The 12234-nt window shown below is 34.4% G+C and overlaps 1 protein-coding gene across 2 annotated transcripts in view; it reads right to left on the reverse strand.

The window, feature by feature from the left end:
- The window catches only part of RNF17 (ring finger protein 17), a 122812-nt gene that overhangs the window by 83624 nt on the left and 26954 nt on the right, over nt 1-12234 (reverse strand). For both annotated transcript variants that reach the window (XM_026492936.3, XM_026492935.3), the window contains exons 8-13: nt 11018-11094; nt 10601-10675; nt 6286-6590; nt 3801-3959; nt 1354-1543; nt 315-483 (exon numbers count right to left, since the gene is read on the reverse strand). In XM_026492936.3, the coding sequence (XP_026348721.2) occupies nt 315-483; nt 1354-1543; nt 3801-3959; nt 6286-6590; nt 10601-10675; nt 11018-11094 (975 nt within the window). The remainder of the gene's footprint in view (nt 1-314; nt 484-1353; nt 1544-3800; nt 3960-6285; nt 6591-10600; nt 10676-11017; nt 11095-12234) is intronic.

A 12234-nucleotide genomic window follows, 5' to 3' on the forward strand; every position in this document is an offset into this window, starting at 1 on the left:
ACCACACCATATTTTAAATTTTATTTTTCTTTCCATATGTGACTCAAATTTAGTGGTTTACTTGGATTCATTCCAAGTATATGTTTATTCATTTGTATATGTTTATTCAACTCGATTTCCCATTAAGAATGTTTCCAATTATGGAAAATGAAGTTCATTTCCTTTTTTACCAGCACTGATAGTTTATTATGCAAAATGTATTTAACCAAAAGAATTGGTGCCTTGAATCTACACTTTGCTATCTAACTGGCAATACATGGCTAAAATTGAGATATTAAGCCCCCGGAAGAAGAAATAATTTAAGTCTCACTTACTGAATTCTGTGGAACAATGTCTTTCAATGAGCATGGCAGTGCTAATGGCTGGATGTCTTTCAGCAGCCCTTCAATATATGGTTCAGACTTCCTTAGAACTAGGCATAAGTCATTCAGTACTATATGCTGCTCAGGAATGTGTTCTGATCTTGCACGGGTATCACCAACTCTAAAAAGAATCACAAGTAATATTTATTGAAAATAATACTTGAAACCCAAACTTGCCTTCCCCCATAAAAGGTATGCATTTCTAAGGATACTCTCCTTAAGCTAAATCTTCTAGAAAGTTGTATTCTAATTCATACAGATTTAGTCCAGATTTTATAAGCATAGACACTACTTTTATCTATAGAATTAAATCTCAATTGACTTTATCTGAATTGCCTTTCATATTCAAGTCTATTCAAGTTTAGACTTAAAAGGGGATAATGATGCCCCCAAACAGAAAACTATTTATTTATAAAGCTATGACCAATAAATAGTGACCATTCTATATAGTTAATACTGGTCCTTACTACAGAAACATTTTCAGTTTTATTTTTATTATTATTTTTGTTTTATTTTCCTAGAAGACTGAGGGAAACATTTTTGAATACCTAGGGTTAGACACTATGCCACTTTAATATGCATTAATTATAGAAATCTGACTTAAAATTCTACTCAATGATCCTGCAGCTAACTGTAATACTTTATTTGAAAGAAATATTTTTGTACATCATTCCCTGTTTTGAAGCAACATAGAAAAGTACTTAAGTTGGATACACCAAAAAGCTTCTTTTCCAAAAAAACAAAAAAAAAACCCACTCCTTTTCCAAGCTCCTCATGTAGTAACACTGACAAATGATAATACTTTATTAATTTAGTAATTAGTAAAACAAATAATGGAGCAAAATAAAAAGTATACACCTTAGAAGTAAAGAATGATAAATTACTCCTTTCTTCTCCTTCCCAATTTCCTTTATTCTTTAGTATCTTATCCCCGTGATAACAAATGTTTCCAAACAGGCCAAGAACATGTAATAACTATAAAATATCATACCCTGCAACAATTAGGACTTCAGAATTTCCAAAATCTACCATGAATATTTGTATTAGTGCAACTTCATGGACTGAGAATTTGGTTGGACTGCAGAGTTCTCTAATATTTTCAATTTCTATTGGAATTAATTCAGTGATAGTTCCTCGACACCACATTCCATTTTCAATACTGTTGACAAATATTCTTGCACCTAAATAATGAGGAAGACAAATCATTATCAGTGCTTATGGAGAAAAATACCTAATAAGCTCTAATTTATAAACACGTATATTAGTTCCACCACTAAGAAGTTTTAATTCATTTATTTACTGAAGACATAGTACACATCAAGTGCTACGAAAAATATAAAGGTAGTATATTGTGATAGTTTCCTGTTATATAGCTAAATGGGGAAGTAGAAACAAAGTTACCAGTCTCTTATTGAGGACCTATATTTTATGAACTGTAACAAAGATGAATAAGACTATCCTGCCATCAAGAAGCTCAAGAAAGGAAAAGAGACAGGTTAAGTAAATGACTGTACTGACAACAATAAAGACTTTCTACCCCACACATACATACACATACATGTACAGATATATACATGCTCAAATTTATAAAATCCTTTGGTAGCATAAAGGAAGAAATAATCACCTTCTCTTGGTAAGGAGGAATCAAAGTAAAGAAACAATGAAAGGCAGTATGTGACATCCCAAAATTAAATTAATACACAGTGGAGTTCAGAGAAGGGGAAGATGAACCAAGGACCTAGCAGCAGAGAGATCAGATGAATTACAAATTAATAACCAGGAAAAAAAGGTCAAGGAAGAAAGAGGCCTGAATTTGAATGCTTACTATGAGCTCAATGATGTTCTCAGTATTTTATGTTTGAATTTACTTACTCCCACAACAACCCTATGGAGATGGGGCTTCCATCACACAGGTAGACAAAGAGGTACAAGGAGAATCCAGGTAGTCTTAGAGCCCATCCTCTTAACAACTAAGCTACCTATCAGAGATAAATTGGTAGATCTGACCACTGATTATATACAGAGGGATGCTGTATAAATCCCCTCTGTATATGTTAATAAAAACAGGATAGCTGAGAGGCACACTAGGGCAGCCTTTTAATTTTTAGTTCTATGAAAATGTTTATTTGGCCTAAAGATTGTCATCAACATTTTTCTTATGTTGATATACTACACAATCAATATTCTGAGTTTTAAACTGTAGGCTATGAAACCATTCTTTTTTGCAGTCGGTAAGATTGCAATAAAAGCCTATTGAAGACATTTGTTTTTTATAATGAAGAGCACAGGTAGGAAAGGGAACAAGAGGATATCCTCTTAAAGCATGATATCATAGTTCTTCTCTTGTCACTTTCTCAAAATACAAATGAGTATTTAAGTCATATAAATGTATTTACCCTGATATAATAATTATCCTTAGTTTAAAACAAAGGATAACTTTGTGGCTTTTTTAGAACATTTTCTGAATCTAAGTTGAACACTTTCGGGCATGTATTAAATTTTAAGAGGAATATTTGTAGCCATAAAGTTCGATACTACACTTTTCTTAGCTACTCATAATTAAATGTTATCTAAAGTTTAAAATTATCATCAATTTTTGTCAGAAGCCTATGATAATCCTAGTTTTTGGATACTCTGATAAGCCACACAGATAAGCTGGGAGTTAATCACATTCTTAAAGAACTACTATATAACCTTAAACATAATACTTTTTGGTATTATGTATAGACATTGATTGCTATTAACAAAGCAATTCACTCTGTGAATAAACAAATCATAGCTTCACCTTATTATAGAGTATAATCAAATTTAATCAGTGTGTTATAAGGAAAATATTTGCAATAAAAGCCTAAATTATGGCAAATTACAAATACCCTTAGAATTAAGATAGACTGATTAAGTTTACCAACTACCCTTTGAGTGGCCTAGGAAATAGACACCACCATTCTCCTGCACCTCATTTAAATGCTTAATGACATCCTCAACATTCACATGTGGATAGCAAGGGACTGTAGTTATACTACAAGGAATCATCTTACAGGGCATTTTTCCCTGGAGACAACGGAGCAAACTACATAACCTATGAAGGGTTTTGTAATTTAAAAAATAACAACTTTCACTCCATAATGGTAGTTTTCGTATATACCTCACTCAGCAGTCAATATTTAGCTAACTTACTTAAATCAAATTACGTTATGTAATTATAAAACTTATATGCGTGGAGCACAAATCTGTGTTTTAAAAGGTCTATGTGGGTTGACCAAATACTATAGTATTTAAATAAACTTAATATTTTAGCTTGGCATGTATTGCAGTGAGCACTGGGTGTTATATGCGAACAATGAATCATGGAATGCTACATCAAAAACTAATGAAGTACTGTATGGTACAATAAAAAAAATTTAAAAAATATTTTAGCTTGGAACAAGATTTCATTACCTAGTTCCAAAATGTCTGAAGGATCAAGGTGTGAACTCTTATTGCAAAACTGATTCACCTTCTTTTCCAATACTGTTGCATCTTTAATTTGTGAATACTTCCGGATGTAAAAGTGGCAAGGATGTATTACGTGGCTTACAAAAACTAGCTCTGGAGAACCTAGATAAGAATATTTAAAACACATTAATAAATCATAAGTTAGGAAAGAATTCATAAAACCTGAATGCAATATCCTCTAAAAGAATATTAAGTGTCTTGTGGCACTGAAAACTCTAGGATACTTAGGCCCCACAAGAGTCCAAATCCAAAAGAGTAACCAGACCAATAAAACAAATAGATCCCACTTTCAACATTAAATTCTTTGGCAGCCTGAACCACAAATATTTTATTTTACTTGCCAAGTATGTTAAGTGGAATTGCGGTTCATGTGATAAGTTAAGATTCTAAAGTCAAGATATGCTGTAACTCTACTGTATTATAACAAAACATCAGAGTTTATTTATGAACATTTTGGAACTTAGAACTCTATTGATAATAAGTAGGTCTCTTGCATATCCCAAAAAATCCTGTTCATGCTATACCCCAAAGAACTACAGATAAGGTCACAGACACTCTGAATACAAATCTTTTCTGGCTAGAGAAGTGTGAAAAGATGTCTGGGCAAAGCCAATATATTGAGTACCAGTTAGGGGAAGATGTGTGTGTTTTGGTGGAGGTTGAGGGAGTGGTGAGTGTAGAATAAAAGAGAAAAATTTTTTGTATATAGCAGAAATGCAACCAAGTGTAGCCAATGAAAAGATGACCAGAATATAATACTAAAAAAGGAATTAAAAGAACAGTGTGCATGGTATGCTGTTTTGTGTACAAAAACAGAGAAAAATAATATATATATTTGTATACACATAAAGAAACTCTGGAAGGAAGGGAGGGACTGAATGAAATGGGACAGATTAGGGAAAAATTTCAATACATAATTTTGGAACAATGCAGATGTTTTATTTAGTAAAAATGTTTAAAAGAACAGGAGGAGTGAAACTGGAGACAGTAAAGATAGATGATAAAAACTGAACAAAGGGATCATTTTAACTGTCCAATACAGATCACAAAGAATAATACCCATATTGAGGATGGGGTAAAGAGATAAATATGTGTACCTGGGGAGGCAGTTGAGAGAAGTGCTACAAATTTCAGAAATATTTTTGCCAATAACAAGTAAAACTTGTAACATTAAGAGGAAGAAATTTTAGTTAACAGTAAAATTCATTTTACTCACTGCCTTCATACTACATTAGAGTTACTTTACATACACAAACTCCACGACATCAACTTCAGAGTTGTTAAAGTACCTGCTTTTGACCCAAAAGGGAAATACAATTTTTTCTGAAAAGGCTTTTTTGGATCTTCTAGGTGTTTCCACAAGATAATCTGTGAAGCATGCTTCATCAAAATAGGAAATAAAGGCAACTGTACTAGTTTTATTAGGTTGACAATGGCACACTATTGCTTAAAAAGCTGTACTTGAATTGGCAAAATACTGGAATGGTAAGACTCCTTTTTATCAGTGGATATAGTCATGATATGTTTCTTAACTCACTGAGATATCAGCAGTAATACTACAATGGAAACAACCAAAAACGTGCTTTTTTTTTTTTTTTTTTTTTTTGCATTCAAAGGGTCATTCTGGAGAATCAGCCAGTGGAACAGACTGGGAAGTGGTGGGCAGAAGAGACCTAAAACAAGTTGAAAATGGTCCTAAAGAAGATTGGTAGTATACTAACTACACAGTAGTAGTCAATGGGAAGAATACCAGCATTGTAAATCTAATCAAACTATTATGATATGTTGAAATGTTACAAAATAGATGCTATTATAGTCATGTTAACTCATTTTATAACAGATTATCTCTCAGAACGAAGATTTAAGAGGACCCGTTCTTAAATTTAAGGACAAAGCCATGCGATTGGTCTACAAATATCTTATTTGTATTTTTGTCTTTTATACAAGGTTAATGTGTGGAACACCAAAAAGTCAAATACCTCAATTAAACCAAATATTCAATTTACATCTCAGAGGTTAGATTATTTCACTAAAAATAAAAAATTATCCTAATTTTGGAAAAATGTGAAAGTAGGGGCAAGGAATTAACAGGTGTTAACTCATAATGAGGTATAAGATAACAGCAATATGTTTCTGCTAAGTACAGGGACTAATTTTGTTTGTTTCTTTTTTTTTTAAGACTTTATTTATTTATTTATTTGACAGACAGAGAGAGAGAGAGCCAGCGAGAGAGGGAACACAAGCAGGGGGAGTGGGAGAGGAAGAAGCAGGCTCCACGGAGCCTGATGTGGGGCTCGATCCCAGGACCCTGGGATCACACCCTGAGCCGAAGGCAGACGCTTAACGAAAGAGCCACCCAGGCGCCCCTAATTTTGTTTCTAATTACAGACATGATATATTGTTTCCTTGCTTTTGTATTTTCACTCACTTTCCAGGTTTTCTTCAATAATTTCTTCAATTATCACATCAGGGCTAGATCCCATTTGAGGCAGAACAGCAATGGTTTTAGGGGATGGTACTGCAACAACCTCTTTCTGTGGCTGGAAATCTTTTGCTTCTAAATACAAATCACTGGTTTCCCGTTGCAAAGAAGGTGATGGGGCTTCATTAGTTAAAACAGACATGTCAGCCTTTTTCTTTTCTCGAAATGGGTATGTATCATGACAAGAAAATTCCTTTTTATGATATTTCGTTTGAACATTCTGTCCCATTTCATTTTCCTGGGGATCACATCTGTTTAAAAAATAGATGGGTATTAAGGAGGGCACTTGTGATAAGCACTGGATACTATATGTAAGTGATGAATACTAAATTCTACACCAAAAACCGGTATTACACTGTAGGTTAACTAGCTGGAATTTAAATAAAAATTTGGAGAAAAAAATAGGCATATGGCTACTTTAAGTTGTTTCATGAATTTTTTTATATCTACCTTCAAGCCATTTCCTTTCCACTTAACAGTTAATATTGTGACACATATAAAGAGCTAAAGTTTTGTATAGGTGCCTCAGAAGTATTTTTTAATAGCTTTATATTTTTTAAAGATTTATTTATTTATCTGAGAGAGAGAGAGAACGAGCAGGAGGGGCAGAGGGAGAGGGAGAGAGAATCTCAAGCAGACTCCATGCTGAGCGTGGAGCCCAACATGCAGCTCGATCTCAAGACCCTGAAACCAAGAGTCAGATGTTCTACTGACTGTGCCACATAGGCACCCCAAATAGCTTTATTGATGTGTAATTTACGCAGCATAAAATTCAGTAATTTTTATTAGATTTACAGTTGTGCAGCCATCACTACAATCTAATTTTAGAACACTTCCATTACCCAGAAAGAAACTTTTGCCCGTTCCCAGCCCTAGGCAAGCCTAAGGGTTTTAAAAGGTCAACAGGAGGTGTAATCAATGAGAAGGTGAAGAAAGAACATGATACAGTCACGTCACAATCTTCTAGTCCTAAAGAATGGTAGACATAGGTTTTCAAAAGAAATCATTTTGATTTGGCTTAGCTGTTTGATTTTAAATTACGATTATTTCTTTTTTAATTTACTGGCCCAAAATTAAAGTATAGGAAACAGTGAAGGGTATAATCCTGAGCAAATCATTAAAAACCTCCAGCTGGCCTAAAAATCACCTTTAGTCTGAATCCTCTGGATATTATTCAATAGCCACTAACCCACAGTTGATCTTTTATGTGGTTTACTCCAAATTTTTTTCTATCTTCTTCACATACCCACACAGATTTAGGCTATCAATCTACAAGTACAGAAATGAGATTGAGTTTCAAAATGCTTGTCTTTTAGTTAGCCCATTATGGATTTAGCTTCATCACAGATCATCATTTAAGAAGCATTTTAGAAATAAGAACCAAAAAAGCCAATTAGATTCAGCAATGACACACAATATCTGTCTCTTCCCAAAAAAAAGGTATGCTTTGAACGTAAATAAAATACATGTTGAATTCAAACACCTTCTGAGGATACATGTATGTACCCAACTTTGTAAACTAGATGTTTCTTTTCATAACAACTCTCATCTGACCTGAGACATTGAACACCGTCAACCAACTCCAGTATAAACTCCTCCTTTGATTTCTAGAACACCACTTTTTTCTGTTTGTTTTTCAACCTCTGCCTATTCCTTCTCAGTTTTGTTTTTCAGATTGCCCTTTCTCAGTCTTAAAATTTCATATTTTTCCAGGGTACTGTCCTTGACTTTTGTCAATACCTGCTCTTACTGGGCAAACCCATTGTTTAATTTACCACCTGTAATAAGTAGAAGCAGATTGTAGCGATACATTCCCTTAAAACTAGGAAAAAATTTAAGACTACTCTAAATTAACTTTAAAATCAAGAAAAGGTCAATGCAGAATCTAAAAGAGACAGAATAGCTTCTGATATTAAAAATATTCTATAGTAAGCATATTCAAGTTATGAAAATATCTAAAAGAATGTACTCATTGGGAAGGCTGATGATTATCCATAGAAATACAAAAGTCAAGTCACAAAGACAAATATGGTACATGGGTCCACATCTGGGAGAAAATGACTTGAGCCAAAGGACTGGTACTCTAGTCCTCTGGCAAGGACTTTCCTCTGGTTGTAAGAAATGTACTAGGATCTAGGCCTAATGCTACTAAGCTATTTGATTAATCTTATTCCCTATATTGCAAACGACACTGCAAACAAAGCAATTTCTTATAATTTGGCCCCCTAGGCCTGTTCGGATGCTGAAAAAGAATGCCAACACAAGTATTCCAGTCCATGTGGCAATTATATTTGTCCATAAGTTTATAATCTGGCATTCTGACTAAACTGGAATTCTGGCATTCAGTTTTGTAAACTTGGCTTATAAGAATTTACCTGGTTTACAGCACATCTGCTCGTGTCTGTTCCTGACCTTTTAAGACTGTGGGCCAAACTCTGGTTAGTTACCTAAGGTGATGAACGTGGATACTTCCTGGGGGATGATTTCCCCTGGAGACATACCACCTACAAGTGAATGAACTTACTTTCTTTTTGAGGGTTTCTAAACAATCTATATTCTAACTACTCCTAAACCCAGAATCAAGTCCAAGATCTCTTCTTTAGTTTTAGTACATATAACTAACTGCTCTCTGTACATTTCTCCCCAGATACCTGGTGAACAACATTAACTCAACATGCCCACCATCCCTCTACTCCTAAATTTTCTCCTGTATTCCCAATCTTGGTGAATAATACCACAATCCATCAATTTAACGACCAAAGCCAGACCTGTAAATCATTGAGGATGCCTCCCTTTTCCTCATTCATCATGCTCAAACAATTAATAAGCTTTATCAATTTTCCCTATTTAGCATTGTTGTGTCTATTGCTCTCCAGTGCTACTACCTATGTTTGGTTTCTCATCATTTGCTGAGACTATTGATACAATAGCCCAACTAATCCTTCAGCCTCTAGACTTATACTCTTCCAAATAATCCTCTAAATGGCCACCAGAGTTACCTTTTTAAAATGTAACCTAATTATTTTTATTTTCATTTTGAAAATCTTTTAGTGGTTTCTACTGTCTACAGCTGTGCTGTCCAATACAACTTTCTGCAAGAGTGAAAATGTGGGGCACTATCTAATATGGTGGCTATCAACCTCATGTAGCTATTGAGCACTTGGGAGTGTGGCTAGTGCAACTGAAGAATCCAATTTTTCCTTTTTTTAAAAAGTAATCTCTATGTCTAACGTGGGGCTCGAACTCATGACCCTGAGATCAAGAGTCACATGCTTTACGAACTGAGCCAGCCAGGTACCCCTCCAATTTTTTCTTTTAATTTTGTTTTGCTCTACTTAATTTATGCTTAGATTTAAATGGGCACATGTAGTTAGTGGCTACCACACTGGATAACATAGGTCTAGAAAATAAAGTTCAAACGCTACACAGCATACTAAGTTTTTAGGATTTTAGCCTATGTGTATCCTCTGTCAGGTGAAATTATATAAGCAGTTCCCTGAATGTAGCACATTATCTCACTGCCCATACCTTTCTTTCTGCTATGATGCCTACCTTCCTTTTGGCCTCCTTTCCAATTACTACTCATTTTTCATAGATAAAATTTTCCTTTTTCCAAGCCTCCTGTTACCCCCAAAAGAACTGACCGTTCCCTTCCTTAGCATCTCCACTAAATTCTGCATATATCACTCTTGTAGCAATTATTCACTTTATTGTTTACATGGGTCATCCTCTACTTATTGTAACTTCTCTGACCTATATCTCAATGTTTAGGGTAATAGTGCCTAGCACAAAATCAGTGTTCAATGCTGGCTGAATGAATGAATCTCAAAGATAAATTTCACACATACATCATTTAATACTGAGCACTTCTAGGTCTTTGCATTCTTAAATATTTTACATAGATTTTAACTGATAGAAAGTTTTGCCCTTTATATTATTTTACAGCATTTGAATCATACATACACACACTACACATCAATTTTCCCGTCTCTTAGGTAATTTTTCTCTTAGACCCTCTCAGAAATTAATGGCATATTGCCATTTTTAAAAAAGATTTATTTCTTCATCTGAGAGGGAGAGAGAGTGCGTGTGCAGGGGGGAGGGGCAGAGAGAATCTTAAGCAGACTCTGTGCTGAGTGAGGAGCCTAATTCGGGCCTTGATCCCACAACCCTGAGATCAGGACCAGAGCCAAAACCAAGAGTCCGATGCTTAACCCACTGTGCCATCTAGGTAACCCCATGTTGCCATTCTTATACTTACTTTGTTAAGCCCTCAAATTCAATCTTTCCCATATTGTCGAACATATAGATGATCTCACTGCAATTCATATTCAACCTAAAATAAAACACTAGCATATAAGTAAATGTTATAATACAAGTTTATTACTTTCTCTAAATAACAGTTGCTAACATTAAAAACTCCAAAAGACAGGACATTTTAAGTGCTCTAATATAACTTTATTACTTTCTCTACAAGTTAGTTGTTGACATTAAAAACCCCAAAGACAATGTATTTTTCTCATTTATCATAAATTACTCTTATTTTACATGTTAGCTAATTTGGGAAACATTTGTGACACGAATTTTCAATTTATAATTGCTTGCTATTTAATAAATCCAGGCTCTAATACATTTTTATACTGAATTGTTTGGTTCTCCTGAATTACAACTTACTTACCTGGGAGAGCTCCTTAGTTTTAGAGAGGTAACTTGTAACAATTCACTCTCAAATGTTAATTTCAAAGTACGGATAATCTAGAATCAAAAGGGAAGTATTACTCAGATGTGAATTTTTTAAAAATAAATATTATTGAAACAAAGCAAGATTGTAGAAGGAAAACTATAGCATTTATCTCACTAATTAATGAGTTCAAGGTTTGATTTTAGGCACTCAAAGGGAGGGATGAAAATAAGTGTTATGATTTTTCCACCTAAGGAAATTTAAAATATTTTAGAGATATAAATTAATAGATAACAACAACAAAAGACACTAATTAACAAATGGGATATAGTTACGTAATCAGAGAAAATTCTGATCATATTCACTTTGCATCTGCATTGCTATTCTCCAATGTCTTTTTGCCTTATCTTCTTAATAACTTTAACTAGGGTAAATACCAAATCTTTTTTTCCCTTAGGATTTTATTTATTTGTCCGAGAGAGAGCGCACATACATGTACATGTGTACAAGCAGGGGGAGCAGCAGGCAGAGGGATAAGAAGGCTCCCTGCTGAGCAAGGAGCCCAATGTGGGGGTTGATCCCAGGACCCCGGGATCATGACCAGAGCCAAAGGCAGACACTTAGCTGACTGAGCCACCCAGGTGTTCCAGGTGAACACTAAATCTTATCACTTTTTTATACTTCTTAATGCCACCTGTGTAATACACAGGAAATGACTATTATGTTTTTAGAACTAGGCTAGGGAAAGAGGTCTGACCAAGGAAGATAGTGGCAAACTCTTCTTCCTTCACTTAGAGACTTTGGAGGCAGATAAATCAACGGCTTCTATTTTATACCTCAGTTCAGCCCAAACACCGGATTATGGGAAAAGGTCATGAGGATTCAAAGACAACAGAACAGGATCTATATCCCAAAGGAGCAAGGTAGAAATCAGCAAAAAAAAAAAAAAAAAAAAAAAAAAAAAAAAAATAGATGGTTAACCTTATCTCACCAAATGATCTCATCAGAAACATGTTTTTATTTTTGCCCAACTGTGCTCCCTAGGCACATTATTAGATGATAGAACATAGTGGAAGCACACTGTCTCTTGACCCACACATTTGGGGAGGCAGAAAGAAAAGGAAGAAAAAAAAAAAACCCTGAATGAGAACTTGAATTAAGTTTTTAAGAACTGACAGTCATATCTAAATTGTTTACGAAAAGAAAAGAGAATC

This window comes from Ursus arctos, unplaced genomic scaffold (assembly GCF_023065955.2).
Source record: "Ursus arctos isolate Adak ecotype North America unplaced genomic scaffold, UrsArc2.0 scaffold_10, whole genome shotgun sequence".
In the NCBI taxonomy this organism is placed as follows: Eukaryota; Metazoa; Chordata; class Mammalia; order Carnivora; family Ursidae; genus Ursus; species Ursus arctos.